General features: G+C 35.2%; 1 protein-coding gene across 4 annotated transcripts in view; it reads right to left on the reverse strand.

The window, feature by feature from the left end:
- The window catches only part of LOC136038815 (trafficking protein particle complex subunit 8-like), a 109,199-nt gene that overhangs the window by 61,044 nt on the left and 26,459 nt on the right, over window positions 1-21,696 (reverse strand). For 2 of the 4 annotated variants that reach the window (XM_065722206.1, XM_065722204.1), the window contains exons 6-10: window positions 19,182-19,199; window positions 16,709-16,975; window positions 9,453-9,680; window positions 6,843-6,943; window positions 1,946-2,209 (exon numbers count right to left, since the gene is read on the reverse strand). In XM_065722206.1, coding sequence (XP_065578278.1) covers window positions 1,946-2,209; window positions 6,843-6,943; window positions 9,453-9,680; window positions 16,709-16,975; window positions 19,182-19,199 — 878 coding nt within the window. The remainder of the gene's footprint in view (window positions 1-1,945; window positions 2,210-6,842; window positions 6,944-9,452; window positions 9,681-16,708; window positions 16,976-19,181; window positions 19,200-21,696) is intronic. The other 2 variants (XM_065722207.1, XM_065722205.1) reach the window with 1 other exon arrangement.

Below are 21,696 nucleotides of genomic sequence, written 5' to 3' on the forward strand. Positions count from 1 at the left end.
ATAATTTACATTCTTCACCCTGGGATTTGTCGGTGCATGACATCCCCGAAGGCTTAGTTGTAAGAACTTTTGAATGTTTAAAAAAATGGTTTTTCAAAATTTCTATCAGTTTTGAGGGGGGAGGGTGGTCTAAAAAGGGCAGGTGGAGCTGGTTGCACTCTGACCACTTCAACATACTCCTCAACATGTCCTGAAATGTTTTAACTCAATACCCTTACCAGTTCCTTTTATGCCTGATACGCCCTTTTAACAACCATTTTGCATATAGTGCGTTTTGATTTTGTTCGCCAGCTTCCCAACATTTAAAAAAATTCACCTTAATAGCCTAAATATTTCTAGAGACCCAGGATCAGACTTGCCCCTTTTACCCAATAAAAACCTAATATGTAAACAATGTGCAACATACATAACTTACAACCCTTAGCCTAGGTACGGTGGAGAGGTGGGGGATGTCATCACCAGGGGCTAAGTTATTTGACCTTAAAACTGCTTTGAACAAGATGGCTATTAAATTGTTTTTACCAAATGTATTTGGGGGGAGGACAGCTAAAAAGCGCAGGAGAGGGAGGCTGTTGGCCCGTCGGCCGTTTTTCAATATTCCCTCAAAGTTTTAACTTACTACCCTTAGTCGTTCCTGTCTGCGCATAATGCTTTTTGATTTAGTTCAACATACCCTCGGTGTTCCTCGAAGCATCACCTGGATATCTTTAGCATTTCTGGCCAATAGTCAAGTGAACTTTAGCATGTGAACAATAGTCAAATTGCATACTTTGCTATCCTTTCCCTGGGGGCTGGGGGGGGGCATAGTATCACTTGAGACATACTTTTTAGACCTTTTTATTATTTTGAACAACATAGTCAATATTTTCGATCAGTGTTAAGGGAAGAGGCATTCAAAAAGGACAAAGGGGGTTGGTCTTCAACATCCCCCCAGCACATTATGGAATTTTCAATTAATACCCTCAACTTTTCTTTAGATCTTGCAGATGTGCCCTTTTGACAAACAGCATGCACACAGTCTGCTTTCATTTTATTCAACATTCCATCTCAACGTTTCCGAAAAGTATTACCTTAATACCACACGCCTCTCCCGGGACCAAGGATCAAACATGCTCCTTTTCCAAATAAAAAACCTAGATGACTTTTATCCCTTGCCCAGGGTGCTATGGGTGTTATTTCAACCATAAATGCATAGTTATTTGACCTTTGGTCTATTTGGAAAATATTACTGTTTCAAAACTGTGATAGAATGCATCTGGGGGAGGGGGAGAGCGTAGGAGGAAGGGGGATTGCCTTTTGATCACTTTTGACTCTTATAAAGGGCATTAAAATGTTCGATTTCCAATCAAATGAGCCCCCTCCAAAGTTTGTACAATCACCTCTTTCATTTGAAGTGGCTCTTAAAAACTGAAACCTTGTGTCTCTTTACTACAGGCAGGGATAGAACGTTGCCTTTAATAGATGGCGAATCAAAATCCTGTGCAATTCTGCTTCGTTTACTAGGGTGTAATTTACTCGACTGTGGCTGTTACTCAAGGTCACCCTGCTGCGCTGTTTTTTATTGCGGTTCTGGTTAGGTAAACTCGTTAAAGGTCCACCTTGGCACCACTATCAGACGTTGAGATAACTAGAACACAATTTAGGTATGAAGGATGACAGATTGCCAAAGATTGTTATTTTGGCCATCAATCCGAAGTCAAACGAAAAGCAGCTCGTCCCTGAATGGGTGGGGAAAGGTCATAAAGAAGTATTTAAAGAACAATTGTAGCTTCATGGGGAGGTAGAGAGTGAAGCTTTAAATAGACTGGGATGGAGGAGGAACGTCCAGAGCAAAGTTGGCTTCTGGCGGCTTGATGCTCCAGTGAGTTGCTAGTAGTAGTGTTAGTGAAGAAAAAAAAGAAAAATATCAAAACGAGGAATATGAGAATGAGCTGTATTTACTAACTTGGCAATGTTGCTGTATGTATTAAACGCAGTATCAAAGTATCGGAATGGAACTGGCTTAGTCGCACTTGGATTTGCAATATTATGAAGAGCCACAGACAGGGCTGCCATCTCGAGAGCACCAGCAAAGTATATCCAGGCTTGGTCACTTTCAAAGTCCCTTTTGGCAGTATGATAGCATTCATAAGCAAGATCGTAATGACCTAACATAAACGCCAAGTCTGCTAACCTTCGGACTTGTAAAGGTGGTGAGTCAAACTGGTACCTAAAAATAATATTATTTGATTCAATTCAGCTTTCTTTTTCTTTTTTTTAAGACCTATTTTAGACTTTTTAAATATTTTAGACATGTTTGAGATGCTATTTTGGAGAAATATTAGACACAGTTTTAGCCATATATATTTTTGACACATTTTGATCACAAAAAAAAAGAAAAATAACCGGGGACGAATAGCATAGAGAGGAAAACTTGTGACTGACAGAAAACACTATTCTACGTACATATTAGACACAGCTTTAGCCCTATATGTTTTAGACATATTTTTTATGTTTTTTAATTAGACTATCTTTATTTTTAAAGTTAAAATCATGTTTTAACCAATTAATAGCTAGCACTTTACATCATATCATTTTCAAAAATGGGTTCCAATGAAATATTGATACGAGGAAAAGTAAAGCGTCAAAATGTGGTTAATACCTTTTAAGTTCAGTAGGCTCTTTATTTCTGGTTTTATCAATTTCTTTTTCTAGTTACTAGTTTCCGGTTTTCATTTCCATTTCTAGTTCTATGTTTGAAATATTTCTATTTGCTTCTATAAGTGAGTGAACCTTTACCATGCTTAATACTTCTTGAGTTCGAGTAGGCTCTTTATTTCTAGTTCAATTTATTTCTCTATCCAGTTTAAATTTCTAGATTCTAGTGTTTCTTTATTTCTAATTCTATATTCAAAATATTTCTACTTCAAGCCGGTAAAACATTTTCATTTCTAGTTTTAAATCATGTTTTTTACCAGTATTACCTGGTAAAATGTCTTATATCATTTTCAAGAACGTTTTGACAAAAAACTTTAAAACTAAATCGATTTAAACTTACAGAATTCAACTGAAACTAATCACAAATTGCCAAAACTTTTCTATAATAATCAGTCAAATCATTTTAAAAAGATGTTAAGTTACAAGATGTAAATTTTAAGCGAGAGCAAAACAGAAGAAGAATGTGACAAATCGCATTGATCTTTCCAATGCTATTAATAACCTAATATTTGAAGTAAGATTTTTTTTTCTCTCTTTATTCAAGGCTTTAGAATACCATAAAAGAGAAAAAAAATGGAATAAACATATTCATTTTCCAATTACTGACCAAAGCCAACAAATGAGGAATGATATATTTCTAGGGGAAAAACGACAACTTTAAGCAGGGTCATATCTATTCTGAGAAAGTAGAAAAGGATTTAATCTCATCTACTGCTTTTAACAACTAACTGTCTGAACTAATATTTTTTTGTGCGTGTGTGTGCTTTTTTTATGTTTTCTAGACTTTAAAATACCGCAAAAAGTTAGAAAATGAAAAATAAATTCATTTAATAATATATACTGAAAGCCATAAAACGAGGAATGAAAAATTCTGGGGGAAAATGCCGCTTCTCAGCAGGAGTGTCTCCAGAACGGGGGGGGGGGCAGCAGCCATACTGATTTTCCATCATAGTAAATAATTATTATAATAGAAGGTTTAAGAGAGAGAAAAAAAAACGGATTTAATTTAAATAAAGCAGTGACAGGCGTATTAAAACATACTAAAAACAAAGCGACAACGAAACATTTATTAATTAACATTCCGAATATTTTGACTCCATATCCGGGAGCAGATTTTGTTTTCCATTGATAATGGCTCCCGGATGTAGAGTCAAAACATTCAGAATTTTGTTGTTGTTGCTTTTTGTTGTTGTTGTGTGGAATTGTTTTTAGTTTGTTTTAGTACGCCTGTCACTGCTTTATTTAAATTAAACCTGCTTTTTCTCTCTTAAACTCTCTTTCGTAAATGAAAAAGCAGTGTGGTCTACGAAAATATTTAATTATTATTATCAGAGTAGTCAGCTCAAAAATATATGTATAGTAAGAAAAGGAACCAAAAGCAACAGACTGGATTACTGAAATTTCTAAGTTTATAGTAGCATGCAAGTGCTACATTTACTAAAAAAAGAAATATATATTAACAGAAAATGTAAGATTTTATTATTAGATATAACATTAGGAAAAAGTATACTATTAGATGATATTAATAAAATAATCTAAAATATAATACGGTATAGTTTACAACATAACCTAAAATATAATATTAGAGAAAATTATAGAAAATAGAATGAGCACCATATTCGACACCATCAACTATCGCTAAACGAAATTAAAACAGATGGGACAGGCGTAATTTAGATGAACATCCCTTAGGGGCAAAATAGCAGAAAAGATTTCTCTTAACTATCTAGTATCTAACCGAAAGGTACATCCCACTCTTTTTCAGCCTAATTAGCTTTACGCGCAAAATAATTGTCAAATGGAGAAGGGGAGAGAACAAAATATTTTCTGGTAAAAACTATAACTATCACTGCATTCAATGGTACTGATTGAGGGGAGGAGGCAGGAAGGTACGTGCCTTCTAGATTTTTTCTCACCCCTTCCTCCTTGTGGTATTTTCATATTAGAATACCTTCATTTTGGTATTTTCATTGAAAAAAACTTGTCTCCTCCTCTAGATTACGAAAAATATAATTTATCCACCCTCCCCCATTTTCGTGAACCAGCACCAATACTTACGTTTTAGATACAATTTATCACATATATTTGACGGTTTATGTAAATTATAACAAAAAGGGGACTTTCACTGCTTTAGAGTTGGTATTGGTCTTGGTCTAAATAAGCATTTACGTTGAGGAAATTGTCCTAATATTTACGAAGTAAGAAGAATAATAAGCTATTTTAGAGGTCTGATATCTAGTGGGCAACCCATAACAGCAGGGCTGTTAGCTTTCGTAGCTTTTCAAGTACTCCGCCTACTTTTAATACTTAATCAAAACTATGCACACCATGTTTTTTTTGCTTTTCTTTTTTTCCAAGATCGGATCCAGGTTCCAAGATCTGGTTCCAAGATACAGATCATCCAAATTTGACAGGAGGCACATGCACAAACCTTACATACTGAAACCCTTCTGGGGTAGAATTCTAGATAAGAACCTTTAATCTGTCTTGGAAAGTGGCCGATTCAAGTAAATAAAACATTCAGAAATGATTCAAGCCTCAACAATCCCTTGGAGAGGTATTTCGAAGTACCTACCTCCATCCCTTCCCCCTCTATAGGTTGACCTTTGACATAGGTGACAATAGGTTCTCTATAGGTGACCTTTGACACCTTTTGTGTTATACACCTCAAACAGCACCTCAAAAAAGCAGGGCTACTAGCTTTCGTAGCTTTCCAAGTACTCCGCCTACTTTTCATACTCAGTCAAAACTATACAAACCATGTAGTTCTTTTTTTTACATTTCTTTTTTTTCCAAGATCAGATCCAAATTCCAGGATCTGGCTCCAAGATCCAGATGTAAGTTCATCCAAATTTTATAGGACCTACATACACAGGTCTTACATGCTGAAACCTTTCTGGGGTAGAATTCTAGATAAGGATCTTTAGTCTGTCTTGGAAAGTGGCCAATTCAAGTGAATGAAACATTCAGAAATGATCCAAAGCCTCAACAATCCCTTGGAGAGGTATTCGAAGTGCCTACCTACACCCCTTCCCTCTCTAAGGTCTAGTGACTATAGGTGACGTTTGACACCTTTTGTGTTATAATTTTGAGACCTTGATAAATAGATTCACTGCTGAAATGAGGCTCAATGAAAGTGCCTTAAGCCTCATAATTTTTGTGCAATCTTGATTAAGTGTAATAAGAAGGAAGCAGCTTCCCTTCCCACTTCTTTCCTTCCCAATATTCTTTTCTTGGAAGACAAAAAATTCAGCATGCTCTGCCTTGAATTTGGATTTTTTTTTTTTTTTTGTTTTAGAGTAAAAGTAAAATTATCAAAAGTAAATAATAAAAAGTAATAATAATAATAATAAAAAGTAGAAGTGAAATTGAGTTTAGGGGCTTTTTGCTATCTTGGAAAGTACGAGTAGTAGAGTTTGAAAAATAAAATTCTCAGGAATGTACCCAAAGCCTAAATGATCCCCAGCCTCAGTGAAGATATTTTGAAGCACATAAATCAACTCATTCTGAAAACTGAAACCTTGTAAAATAGATTTGCTGCTCAAATAAGGCACAATAAATTTTTTTTATTCACTCAATGCTTTTGTATAACCTTGGCTCATAAGATGTTAAAGATATGTGTGAATTTACTTCTTAAATTTAAAAAAAAGGCTGAAATATGGCTAAAAATCATGCTGAAATAATAGAAATTGAAATTTTAAAAATAGGAGCCAATAAAAACGATTCATACCTTTGTGCAATCTTGGTTGTTAAGGTGTTAAAGATTAGCAAATTCATTTCCTAAATATAGTAAAAGAACCTTAATGAAGCTAAAAATCCTACTGAAATAATAGGAACTGCATTTTCAAAAATAACAGTCAATAAAAACGTGACTGAAAACCCTAAATTAATGTGAACATTTTTTGTCAAAGTCAGACAGATTTAGAACTATTATCAATTCAATCTTCTAAACCCTAGAAATAGGTAAATAATGGAGGTAGCAGCTTGACAACAACTTCCCAGGGTATATTTCAGGCCTCGGATTCATTACTGAAAGTTTCATTTACCTAAACCAACGAATTTCCAAGATAGCAAGAAGCCCCTCAACTAGAATTTTACTCCTTTTGGCACATTCACAAATATAAGATGATGAAAGACTAACTTACACACCAGTTCCAGGAAGGATTCCTTGTTTTGTTTTTGTGGAACCAAAAAATCGCCTTGTAGCACTGAAAATTGATGTTTGAGCGTTTTTTCTATTCATTGCCTAGAAATACAATATACAATTTGATAAAGACTAAAAGAAAAGAATCTGACCTGAATAATGCAGGTAAATTTTTTTAAATATTTCGTCATTGAAATAAAAAAAATCGTATTATTAAATATTAACCATATTACTAAATGATATATACAAAATTATAAATATTAAATAAATTATATTTATAATAATTATACATATATAAATATATAAATATATATATATATATATATATATATATATATATATATATATATATATATATATATATATATATATATATATATATATGAGATTAAAACATATAAATAAATAGATACATGAATTATATGCATAATAAATTTAAAAATAATAGACAAATGTTAGTAATAAGTAATACTTATGCAATTTTACCAAAAAATGACTTATTTACCACAAGGGTTCGACAAAAAGATTCTTACAAGTGTTGCGCAAAATTAGCATTCTTATTAAGAATAACTGTTTGCCAAGCAATAGCCTCTTCCATGTATTAAATAAAAAAAAACAAGTTTTTTTAACTGAAAGTAAGGAGCGACATTAAAACTTAAAACGACCAGAAATTACTTCGTATATGAAAGAGGCTGCTTCCTCATCAACGCCCCGCTCTTTACGCTAAAGTTTGAATCTTTCTCTCAATTCTTCTTTTTAAAACAGTAAAAAACTTTAGCGTAAAGACCGGGGCGTTGATGAGGAAGCAGCCTCTTTCATATACGAAGTAATTTCTGGTCGTTTTAAGTTTTAATGTCGCTCCTTACTTTCAGTTAAAAAAAAATTGTTTTTTTTATTTAATTTCTGGACGTTTTTGAATCAATGCATGTTTTGATTTTGGCTCTCCGCAGAGAAATAATTAAACAAAATTTGCATTTTTTTTTTTTGGCTAAATGGCTTTCCCATAATTTTGATCGAATGATTTTGAGAAAAAAAGAGCGGGGGAGGAAGCCTAGTTGCCCTCCAATTTTTTGGTTAATTAAAAAGGCAACTAGAATTTTCAATTTTTTACGAATATTTTTATTAGTAAAAGATTTACGTAACTTATAAATTAGCTTACGTAAAGAACTTTTGTATTCTCATATTTTTATTACATATATGAGGGGGTTCGCCCCCTTGTCAGATCCTCGCTCTTTACACTAAAGCTTAAATTTTGTCCCAATTCATTAAGAATGACCCCAGAATCACAAAAGCCGTAGAATAAATAGTTGAAATTACTAAAAATACTTTAGCGTAAAGAGCGAGGTATTAGGAGGAGGTGAGCCCCTCAAATGGGTAACAATTTCTGTTTGTTTTAAGTTTTAATGCTGCTCCTTACTTCCAGCTGAAAGAACTTTTTCATATTTATTTTTTCATTGTTTTTTTTAAATAATGCTAGTAAATACTGCGCTCCCTTCATGGAGATTTTCTTCCCCCATGACAAACTATTGATGGAAAGTTCCCCCAGCATATCCTCCTCTTCTCAACCCCTCCCCCAACCAAAAAATCCTCCTGAAAACGCCTGTACACTTCCCAATAACCATTACTATATGTAAGCACTGGTCAAAGTTTGTAACTTGTTGCCCCTCCCAAGGGGACTGTGGGGGAGTAAGTCGTCCCCAAAGACATAGTTATAAGGTTTTTCGACTATGCTGAATAAAATGGCTATCTCAGAATTTTGATCCGTTGACTTTGGTAAAATAATTAGCGTGGGAGGGGGCCTAGGTGCCCTCCAATTTTTTTGGTCGCTTAAAAAGGGCACTAGAACTTTTCATTTCCGTTAGAATGAGCACTCTTGCAACATTCTAGGACAACTGGGTCGATACGATCACCCCTGAAAAAAAAAAAAAAAAAAAAAAAAAAAAAAAAAAAAAAAAAAAAAAAAAAAAACAAATAAACACGCATCCGTGATCTGCCTTCTGGCAAAAAATACAAAATTCCACATTTTTTTAGATAGGAGCTTGAAACTTCTACAGGAGGGTTCTCTGATACGCTGAATCTGATGGTGTGATTTTCGTTAAGATTCTATGACTTCTAGGGGGCGTTTCCCCCTATTTTCTAAAATAACGCAAATTTTCTCAGGCTCGTAACTTTTGATGGGTAAGACTGAACTTGATGAAACTTATATATTTAAAATCAGCATTAAAATGCGATTCTTTTGATGTAGGTATTGGTATCAAAATTCCATTTTTTAGAGTTTTGGTTACTATTGAGCCGGGTCGCTCCTTACTACAGTTCGTTACCACGAACTGTTTGATAGGGTGAACAGGGGTTTAATTTCCTCTTCGAGGATAGACGCATGGCGAGAATTAAAGCATGATAAAAAACAACTCGCAATACTCGCTGCTTTACCTTTAAATAAAAAAAAAGAAAAAAGCTGAAAAGACAGACAAAATTATTTACTTTAGAAGATCAGTCACAATGTCATGAATAAATTCCTAGTAGTTGCGTCTAAAATAAAGGTAAAATAATACTATAAACTAAAAAACAACGTAAAAGAAAAAACAAAACAAGAAAGAATATAAAAAATTACCGTCTGGTAAAGACTTTTCATCTGTCCTTCAATAAAGGGCAATAAACATTTCAGGTAAAACTCATTAACAAATGTTTGAATCCTCTGTCTATCTTCAGCGGTTAGACAAGATCCATGTATTAAAATCGAATGATCCTTCTCCAAATCTTCGCTGGCTGCCAAAGGTCCTAGTCCTTGCACTGAAGTAAGAGAACCTGAACTACCGTACTGAGAATCATTCTTAGTACCCTAAAAAGAACAAAGTAACCTAAGAACAGTATTTTAAATTCTAGACACTTATACAGGGGAGCTTAATGAAACTTCCACAAATATTCTCCCCTCGCAACCCTCCCCCCCCTAAAATTTTTCTCCGACTCTCAAAAACGTAACAAAAATGAATATAAACTAATTTTTGATGCATTTTTAAAGTTATTTTTGTCGCTCCCCCCTCGCTCTGAAATAATACTTCTGTACCACCACCACCCCGAAAAAAAAATCTTGGATACAGCCCTGCTCGCAACTTTTTTTTACATGCATTATAGACATCAAAAATATGGAACAACATAGAAAATAGAACAGTAAAAACATATAAAATGTTGTTTACTTTGCTATTTTGTTTGTTTAATTTTTTGTTTTTATGTTCTTTTACAAATCCACAGAAGTAGATTTGTTCTCTGTTTTTTAATATTTTTCTTTTCCTTTTACAATTTTTCATTTCAACTTCCTTTTACCTTTCCTTCCTTCCTAGCATAGAATATGGAACAGTAAAATATAGAATATGTAATAAACTTAGTTTTTTTCATTCTTTACTCCTTATTAAATAAAAAAAAACAAGTTTTTTTCACTGCAAGTAAGGAGCGACATTAAAACTTAAAACGAACAGAAATTATTCTGTATATGAAAGGGGTTGTCCCCTCCACAACGCCCCGCTTTTTACGCTAAAGTTTGACTCTTTGTCACAACTCTACTTTTTAAAACAATAAAAGAACTCGTTTTAATGCTTTAATTTATTTTTTCATTGTTTTTTTTTAATAATGCTAGAAAATCCTGCGCCCCCTTCATGGAATTTCTCTTCTCCCATGAAAAGTTCGTCCAAGTAAAGATCCTTCAACGTAGCTCCCTCCCCTCGACGCCCCTCAACCAAAAAAGTCCCCTTGAAAATTTCTGTACACCTCCCAATAACCATTACTGTATGTAAACACTGGTCAAAGTTTGTAACTTGCAGCCCCTCCCCCTGGAACTAAAGGGGAGTCAGTCGTCCCCAAAGACATCTTACTATGTTTTTGGACTATGCTGAACAAAATGGCCATCTCAAAATTTTGATCTGTTGACTTTGGGAAAAAATAAGCGTGGGAGGGGGTCTAGGTGCCCTCCGATGTTTTTGGTCACTTTAAAAGGGCGCTAGAACTTTTCACTTCCATTAGAATGAGCCCTCTCGCGACATCCTAGGACCACTGGGTCGATACGATCATCCCTGGAAAAAAACAACAACAACAAAAACAAATAAACACGATCGCATCTTTTGATGGGTAAGACTAAATTTCATGAAACTTATATATTTGAAATCAGCATAAAAATACGATAATTCCATTTTTTAGACTTTCGTTTGCTATTGAGCCGGGTCGCTTCTTACTACAGTTCGTTACCACGAACTGTTTGATATTTACTTCATTTCCTTTTATAATTCTTTGTTTTTGGCTTTTTACTTTACTGTTTTATTTTATTTACTTTTGATTTTTACTTCTTTTACAAATCTACAGTGGGTTCATTTTTTACCTTTTATTCTTTTTCTCTTTACAATTTTCCACTTACTTTCAACTCTTCAAGATAATAGAATCACATGGTTACTCTAAAATTGTTGCTAACCGAGGTAGATACAATAGAAAGTCTCTTGCTAAATTATATTCGGTGATATGCAGCTACGAAACGCATAGCTATGATATGTATCTGGGCCTTGCAGTTTGAAAATACAAAAATAATAATTCATATTAAAATACGGTGGAAAAACTTCGGCAAATTCTTTTCTTATTTTTTTATCACGTGCTTTTCATTGAGATTACTAACTCAGATTCAGAGTCTGAAAGTGAGTAGGAGGTCGGGTAAGAAAAAGGTGTCAATAGCATCCTCTTATTGCGGGAAATAATATTTGGAGTAAAAGAGAAGATTAGACACATATTTTCTCTCGGAGCGAATTGTAATGGTAAAGTATAGCGGGTCTGCATGCCTAATTTATTAGGTATAATTATTGTGCATATTATGTAGTAAGAATTACTTACTTTTTACTGTCCAAATACTTTATCCCCCCCCCTAATGTGCAAATTTATAGCCCAGATCGTAATTTTCTATCTGTTCTGTGACAGTTGTGAAACTAACGGAAAAAAAGCTGAGCACAATTTGTACTATACCAGCTTAATTTTTCAAATTATGCAGCATTTCAATGAGGTTCAAAAACTGCATGTGCGTATAAATTATTCAGATCCAGAGTCTAAGAGTGAGTAGGAGGCCGGGAAAGAAAAGGGTGTCAGTAGTATTCCTGATACAACTAAAAGTGTAGCACAATTAGTACCATACTAGCTTATTTTTTTAAATTTTGCAGCATTTCAATGAGGTTCAAAAGCTGCATGTGCGTATAAATTATTCAGATCCAGAGTCTAAGAGTGAGTAGGAGGCCGGGAAAGAAAAGGGTGTCAGTAGTATTCGTGATACAACTAAAAGCGTAGTAAAATTTGTACCATACCAGCTTAATTTTTTAAATTTTTCAGCATTTCAATGAGGTTCAAAAGCTGCATGTGCGTACCAATTATTTGGGATTCCGAGTCAGAGAGAGAGTAGGAGGTCGACAAAGAAAAGATGTCAGTTGTATTCTTAAATCGTTACATATTTAAAGCAATTTTTGTACTATATCAGCCTAATGTTTAAACTTTGCTACGTTTAAATGTGGTTCCAAAGCTGCGTAGACATTTTGGCCTCGTAATTTGAAAACCCAGAAATAATGACTGATATTAAAATGGGTTAGCAAAACCTTTGGCAATTTTATCCATCATGTACTCCTTATTCTGGGTCTAATGACTCAGATTACTCAGAATCAAAGTCTAAAGTGGATAAAGACTGTATTTTATGGGGCGACAGCGTTGACATCACCAATCAACACAGCACAATTCTCTTCCCCCTGACGAATTCCTACATGGAAAGATCCCCCCACGTATGAGCGTGGGAGGGGGTCTAGGCACCCTCCAATTTTTATGGTCACTTAAAAGGGCACTAGAACTTTCAATTTCCGTTAGAATGAGCCCTCTTGCGACACTCTAGGATCATTGGGTCGATACGATCAACCCTGGGAAAAAAACAAACAAACAAACAAATAAACACGCATCCGTGATCTGTCTTCTGGCAAAAAATACAAAATTCCACATTTTTGTAGATAGGAGCTTGAAAATACTACAGTAAGGTTCTCTGATAAGCTGATTCTGATGATGTGATTTTCGTTAAGATTCTATGGCTTTTATGGGGTGTTTCCCCCTATTTTCAAAAATAAGGCAAATTTTCTCAGGCTCGTAACTTTTGATAGGTAAGATTAAACTTGATGAAACTTATATATTTAAAAGCAGCATTAAAATGAAATTTCAAATCTAGCGGTATCAAAATTCTGTTTTTTTACATTTTCGGTTACTATTAAGCCGGGTCACTCCTTAATACAGTTCGTTACCACAAACTGTTTGATATGGTGGATGCAGTCGAGAGTAGAATAGCCAAATTCAAAGTTGAAGAAAGTTTGGAAAAATATGAAGATAAGTCTGCAAATCAAAAGACTAAAATATTGGAAGCTAACGTGATACAGTGATCAAAATTGGTTCTGAAACATGATAACTTCTGAAGACGAAGGAGGGTTTGCTAAAAAAAAAATTCCAGAGGAATTGCCCATGTAATGGTTTGAGCGACTGTCTGACCGGCCGTATCTCAAACAGTAAGCTGAACAAAAATATGGTGCTAAACCGCTTTTTAAGACAATAATGACATAAAAGTTGGGATGGCTAGGACACATTTTGTGGAATAAGGATGACATATTGCCAAAGATCATCCTCTTTGGCCATCCATCTAGGGCCAGACAAAAAGAAGGTCGTCCAAGAATGGGCTGGAAAGAGGTCGTAAGGGAGGATTAGGTCGAGGATTAGGGTCGTAAGAGGTCGAAAGAATTGGAGAGGGTGTAAAGAGGGGAACTTTAAGATAGGTTGGGATAGAGGAGAATGCGCATTTGTGATGGCCTTAGGCGGATTGGTGCGTCAGTCAGTTGTTGGTAACTTATTGTTTATGCCATCTGAAATATATTATTGTCCACCGCCCTAGCTTACTCGGATATTATATCAAATTAATTGATTTTTGAACATGGCATTTTGTCATTTGGAATTCTGTGAATCACATCGGCCGAAATAATGGAGTATTCTTATATTTATTCGGCTTAATTACCTGAATAGCCTAGAGGACTTGAGAGTTTATTCACCGTCTTTGTGGTGTTTGCCCCCATATGTGTTAAATATATTAAATATTATTTTAAATTATATGAAATAACCTACTGACGGAGATACTAGTGACTCAGGTGAATTTTTACAGGAGCAAATAGACAGGGTACCAGGTAGAAATATGGTGTTTTTGCTAGGAGATTTTAACACCCAGGTAGGTAGAAATAGGGATAAGTGGTATCCTAGCCTGGGTAAATTTGGTGTAGGAAAAGAAAACAGTAATGGCTATAGACTTTTGCAATTTTGTAGGTATAACAACCTAGTTATAACCAATACAGTGTTTGGTCACAAAATGGCCCATAAGTTGACATGGTATTTACGTGATGGTAAGATAGCAAACCTTATTGATTATGTTATTGGAAACCTAAGACTAGCAGGATCAATACAAGATACTAGGGTGTTGGGAGTGCTGTTATTGATGTTCAAAGTAAAGATCACCATCTAGTAGTGTCTAAGGTTAATTTAGAGCTGAAATTTCGGAGGGGTAACTACCTCCCAGAAAGTTATGATGTTGGTAGACTCCAGGATAAAAATTCGAGAAAAACCTTCCAGGAACAGTTGAATACTAAACTTGAGAGTTTAAAATTTGACAACGTGGAAGATGGATGGAATAATTTTAGAAAACAACAATTTGTGAAGTTGCTAATGGTGTCTTATGGAAGAGTGCTAAGACTGCAACTAGGAATATTAGTGAAAAAGCTTTATGTTTAATAGAGAGTAGAAGGGATTTGTACAAGAATTATCTGAGTGATAGATCGTATGAAAACAAAAGGAATGTAAAGAAAGTGAGAAAGCGTTAAAATATGAACTAAGGAGATGTGAAGTGGAGGCCATGGATGAAATTGCCGAGGATCTGGAAGATGCAGCTAGATGGCATAATAGTAAAATATTATGCAGGCATGTTAATAAATTGAAAGGGAGTAGTCAATCCGGACTAGTCCCAGCTAAAGATAGGAATGGGGCCACAATTAGTGATAAGGAAAAAGTTAAAGAAAGATGGGCGGAACATTTTGAGAATGTGCTAAACCGAGATACAGTAGCAGGAAAAGATAGGAAGATTTGTTTAGTGAGGAAGAATTAGCGACAGTACTAAAAGGATTAAAAGATAATAAGGCTCCAGTTGCTGATAGTGTGATAAATAAGTTTCTTAAATATGCTGGCTCTGAGGTTAGGAATAAGCTACTGAAGATTATCAATATGATTTTTAAAAAAGAGGAAGTACCTAATGATTTTAGGATAACCTTAATTAAACCACTGTATAAGAAAGGTGACAAGAGTGAGTGCCGTAATTATCGAGGCATTAGTCTGGTCTCTGTAGGTAACAAATTTTTTAGTAATATGATACTTTTTAGACTGAGAGATGCTGAAGACAAAGTTTTAAGGGAACAACAGTGCGGTTTTAGAAAAGGTAGAGGATAAGTCTCTTCGTTGTCAAACACCTGTGGTCCTTAGTTTTATCGATTATGAGCAAGCTTCCGATTCTGTTAATAGAAGAGCATTAGCAAAGATCTTATCCTTATATGGTATACCGGAAAAATACATTAAAGTGATTTGTGCTATGTACAAGAATAATACTGCTGCGGTTAAGGTAAGAAATGAGGTTAGCAACTGGTTTTGTATTAAATCAGGAGTTAAGCAGGGTTGTGTTCTATCCCCCTTTATATGAATAATTTTGATGGACTTTGTCTTAAGGAGCACAGGAAAGGCAATTGGAGACCACGGAATCAAATGGGGAGGGAAAACGCTCCTGGACTTAGATTATGCTGATGATTTAAGTATATTAGATGAAAGTGTGAGCAAAATGAATGAATTTTTAGAGGTTTTTTCGAGTTCAGGGTGCCAGAATAGGCTTGAAAATTAATGTTAAGAAGACTAAGTCACTAAGGCTAGGAATAAGTGAAGATGAAAAGGTGACGTTGGGTAACGAAAAGATTGATCTGGTTGGGAGCTTCACTTACCTTGGTAGTATTATTAGTAAAGATGGTGTGAGCAGTGAAGATGTTAAAAGTAGAATAGCTAAGGCTCAGGGTGTTTTTTCACAGTTAAAAAAAAGTTTGGAAGAATAGAAAGATAAGTATACAAACCAAAATTAAAATATTGGAAGCTACAGTGATGACAGTGGTCAAATATGACCCTGAAGCATGGGCGCTCCGAAAAGCAGATGAAAATTTACTTGATGTTTTCCGGAGAAACTGCCTACGGATTGTTCTGGGTACCCGGCTGACTGACCGTATTTCAGACAGTAGGTTGTACAAAAAATGTGGTTCAATCCCGCTTTCTAGGGCTATGAAAGAAAGGTTGAGATGGCTAGGCCACGGTCTGCGGATGAAGGATGACAGATTGCCAAAGATTGTCCTTTTTGGCCAACCGTCTGGGGCTACACGGAAAGCAGGTCGTCTTCGTCTGGGTTGGGAGGATGTCATAAATAAAGATTTAAAAGAAATGGGAACTTCCTGGGAGGAAGTTCCCAGAGTAGGAAGTAGTAGTAGTAATAGTAATTTATTACGAGGTAACAGAGAAAAAATTACAAAACTTTATACCCTTTCAAAGGCTCTTTGGCCTGTGAGAATGTTGATAGCCACACTGTTGGACAGTAGTACATATAAGGTTGAATGAGAAAGTGAAAGAGGATCTTTATTACTATATATATATATATATGTATATATATATATATATAACATGAATATATTATTAACTGCTATTAAAATTAGAAATTATATTATTTTTTTAATTTCTTTGTTGAAATACTAAAACACTTACAAAAATCATGGATCTTCCCATATTAGGGCTCGATACCTGCCCATATAAGATACTATTAGTACCTTGGGGACTATTGACAGCAGACATGCCAGACAGTGACGTCAAACTGAGTTCAGACTGGGAGGGTCTTAGTTTACCACCGGGAGATGGTTCTCTCATAGCATCCAAGAGTTCAGCTTCTTGAGATTCTCCAATAACTGGTTCTCCTTCTTCGATAGAGATAGGGATGCTTGTATCCACAACACCCTCTGATGCTTCAGGCTCCATCTATAACCAGAATTATATATAAGGTAGTTATTCTTTAGAAGCCGGGTCCCAGTCTACCCAACCTTATCTGATCGGGATTCTACAAAGTAATTAATGTTTTTATGCTACCCCCCCCCCTCCGCGGCTTTTTGAAAATTTCAATGTCCTTAATTTAAGAATTTAACTGTGTTTCGTTAAATCGGTTAAAGATTTTATTCGTTATAAGTTTGATTGTCACTCTTAAAGTTCAACTATTATTGATTTTTTTTATCGGACCATTTTAAAACCATTAAGCGTTATTTTAAATACCAGGAGAATTTCACCCTCCTCGCTCGAAGCACTATCGTCAGCATTTGTACAACAATGCTCCAGAAGAATAATCATGCCTACATTTTTGTGGGGGAGTCTTAATACCAAGATCATATTTCAAGTCAACATTTTTAAATTTTTCAAAAGAGGTTTCAATCCTAAAGACAAATCTTATTCATATGAGAGGCCCTCCACCTCTCCCACCTCTGTGCCGGTGATACAAATGATGAAATCTCTTATGCTATGTTCAAGCCAAAGGACGGTAAGATTCCTATATAGGGGTTTTAGACAAGGCGATTCTCATAGTTTATTTCTTGTTTTGATCTGGCTCTATATTTTGGAGTAATAGGTTAGTGTACTTTTTGTTAAGGGACGTGATCGTCTCTTACTAGGTTGTTAGCTACCGCGTCAATTCAGATATTAGCATATTCCTATAATACGGTAATATGGAGGAGCTGTCACTCTCTGATCATTCATATTGTACACAAATTTCAGTTATATTCTTTTCAATGAAGGAAGGTTAGAAGATAACCACTTCTCTCTACTTGAATGATCCTTCCCGAGAAGTTAGTATTCTTGGGTCTAAAAGGGACTTTTAAGGCTTCAAGCATCATCTCCCCCATGAAAAGATTCCACAAGCCTTTTTTGGACATTTTGCGTGAAGCCACACTATACTAGTATACTAGTTTTGAACTTCAGAGTTGAACGAAAACTTTTATTTTTATTCAAGATTCCTCTCCCGGTATTCCATATAGATTGGGTTTATATTATCACTTTTGCTGAAAAAAAAATTCCACAAATAAATACAGACCATATTTGCATAAATCACAAGTCTAAAAGTCCTAAAGTAAGGTGAACTTGAGAGCATGGTTACAATCAAAATCACTCTCATTTTCCGGCGAACCATTTTTCGTTTCATTCTTTTTTTCGGATATTTTGCGCAACTTTAACGATAATCTTAATCTTAGCACATGGTTTAATCAGCTAATCAGCATATGAGCTATTAGAATAATAAGCACATAAAATTGATTCAAAATCTTAATTAATAAGAATCAGTGAAGTAAATTCACAAAAATTAAGAAAGGGAGATTCATTTGTCAAAATTTGGGGGAAGTGGACAATTTTTTTCAAACTTTTTAACGAAAATACCGACAATAAGGTCGTATCCAGGATTTTTGTTCGGGATGGAGGAGGTTATTTTTTGGGTTGGTGGGGGGTTCGCAAAAAAACTTAATTATGCATCAAAATTTGTTTATAGACATTTTTGTTATATTTTCACGAGTCGGTCGAAGATTTCGAGGAGGCAAACCCTCTACCCCCTCCTGGGGGGCCTTGAAACAGCATTGCACAAAAAAAGCCATTTTCAAGGAAAATATCAAAGAAGGGTATTTTTCAAAATCTATGAGGGGGACGAAAAATCTTGGGGGAATGGGGCAAATGGAGGCTAAGATTTTTCATTGAGGCCTTAAATAACACAAAGGAATCTTGGAAACAGGGTCATACTCATGATATTTTTTGTGGGGTTTATAAAAAGATTTTTTAGGGGGGAGTGGGGTTCCAAAAAAAACTTTCAAAAAAGTATCAAACATTTGTTTATATTCATTTTTGTTACGTTTTTGCGAGTCAAACAAAAATTTCGGGCTGAGGGGGGTCACATCCCCTACCCCCTGGATGCGGCCTTGCTTGTAAATATACTTCCAGACGCTAATATTTCATGATTCATTTCTTTTTATGTAGTCCTTACACAAGCCAGAAAGAAAGGAAAGAAAAACTGAGAGACAAAATAAAGAAGAGGTCAAAGAAGAGAAAATAAAGATGTAAACCTTATATCTTATTAAATAAAGAAAATAAAGAAAGAAAAAAGAAAAAAGAAGACAAAATAAAGAGAAGGCCAAAAAGAGAAAATAAAGATGCATACCTTCAGCTTCCTTGGACGCTAAAAAAACATACACAAATATTCATTAGCAGTGCAACGTTAAATCTCCGAACAAACTTTAATAGGGAAGAAAAATGACACAAGTAGAGGTACAAACTCGGAATATTATCAAACAGTTCGTGGTAACGAACTGTAGTAAGGAGCGATCCGGCTCAATAGTAACCAAAACTCTAAAAAATTGAGTTTTGATATCAACAGCTACATCAAAAGAATCGCATTTTAATGCTGATTTTAAATATATAAGTTTCATCAAGTTTAGTCTTACCCATCAAAAGTTACGAGCCTGAGAAAATTTACCTTATTTAGGAAAATAGGGGGAAACACCCCCTAAAAGTCGTAGGATCTTAACGAAAATGACACCATCAGATTCAGCGTATCAGAGAACCCTGCTGTAGAAGTTTCAAGCTCCTATCTACAAAAATGTGGAATTTTGTATTTTTTGCCAGAAGACAAATCACGGGTGCGTGTTTATTTGTTTGTTTTTTTTTTTTGTTTTTTTTTTCTTTCTTTTCCCCAGGGTTCATCGTATCGACCGAGTGGTCCTAGAATGTCGCAAGAGGGCTCATTCTAACGGAAATGAAAAGTTCTAGTGCCCTTTTTAAGTGACCGAAAAAATTGGAGGGCATCTAGGCCCCCTCCCACGCTCATTTTTTCCCCAAAGTCAACGGATCAAAATTTTGAGATAGCCATTTTGTTCAACATAGTCGAAAACCATAATAACTATGTCTTTGTGGATGACTTACTCCCCCACAGTTCCTGGGGGAGGGGCTGCAAGTTACAAACTTCGACCAGTGTTTACATATAATAATGGTTATAGGGAAGTGTACAGACGTTTTCAGGGGGATTTTTTTGGTTTTAGGGGTAGGGTTGAGGGGAGGGGGCTATGTGGGAGGATCTTTCCTTGGAGAAATATGTCATGGAGGAAGAAAAATTCAATGAAAAGGGCGCAGGGCGCAGGACGAATCTGGTCACGTTAGAAAAAAACGTCAAATTCAGAGCTTAATATACAATGCTGGGTGTTCGGAGCCTCTCTATTATGGAGTATAATTTGAAAATAACGCAACTATACGAGCGATAAAACATATATACCACAACCATAACTCAACTAACGAAAGAACTGCTAAGAGGTAACACAACTATAAAGCGAAAACAGGTGAAAACTAATGGGAAAATAAACGAACTAAGAGGTGGAAGGGGCCCAGAGAAAAAATATAATCCTTTTCCAATTTTGAGCCTAACTTCCGCAAATGAGTAATAATGTCAGAAGCCCCGAAATACCGAATTATTTTCTTTTTCCTATAAGACCGGGGTAGATGAAACAAACTTACAATAGCGGAAATATAATATACACAATTCAGCCAGATCTTGTCTTTTTTTCAGGATAGGTGAAATACCAGATAGGAAAAGTATTGAATGGTCGCAAAAACTAGTGTATAGCAATGCAAGCGCTTTTCGATAATAATAACCACGATTAGCTACTATTTTACCATAACCCGCTTTTAGTTTTCTTTAATATGCCGTACAATATTGATCCGGAAAGCTAGTAGATTCCAATAAATATGAATGCTTGACCGCCACAAATCAGAGACATAATGGATGGAGAAGTTAGAACGCGGATTTCAAATGGGCATAGACTTTGCATTAAAGACTAGTTACTCACACTTATCAATATTCAATGACAGACCAACAGTTTTGAAATGTTTTGAAATAGATGATACGGAATTCGAGAGGCTAAATCTAGAACGGCTAGATCTAGAAGTATATCATCCGCATATGCAATACAAAGACATTTGCCAAATTACAAAAAAGAAAGGGCATAATTTTGTATAACACACTGCGATACAAATACTGAAAAGATACGGGGAAAGAACACCACCATGAAGCACTTCCAAGCGGGTTGGAATATTCCCATAACAATTAGAGTGAAACTTAACCGAATATGGGAATCAAACAGTTCGTGGTAACGAACTGTAGTAAGGAGCGACCCGGCTCAATAGTAAACGAAACTCTAAAAGACGTAATTTCGATGCTAAAAGAAATATCAAAAGAATCGGATTTTTATGCTGATTTTAAATATATACGTTTCATCAAATTTAGTCTTTGTCATCAAAAGTTACGAGCCTGAGAAATTTGCCTTATTTTGGAAAATAGGGGAAAAAATCGCACCATCGCATTCAGAGTATCAGAGAACCCTTTAGAAAAAATTTCAAGGTCCAATCTACAAAAATGTGGAATTTCGTATTTTTTGCCAGAAGACAAATCACGGGTGCGTGTTTATTTGTTGTTTTTTTTTGTTGTTTTTTTTTCCCAGGGGTCATCGTATCGACCAAGTGGTCCTAGAGTGTTGCAAGAGGGCTCATTCTGACGAAAATAAAAAGTTCTAGTTCCCTTTTTAAGTGACCAAAAAATTAGAGGGCACCTAGGCCCCTTCCCACGCTCGTTTTTTCCCAAAGTCAACGGATCAAAATTTTGAGATAGCCATTTTGTTCCGCATAGT

This window comes from Artemia franciscana, chromosome 18, assembly GCF_032884065.1.
Source record: "Artemia franciscana chromosome 18, ASM3288406v1, whole genome shotgun sequence".
NCBI lineage: Eukaryota > Metazoa > Arthropoda > Branchiopoda > Anostraca > Artemiidae > Artemia > Artemia franciscana.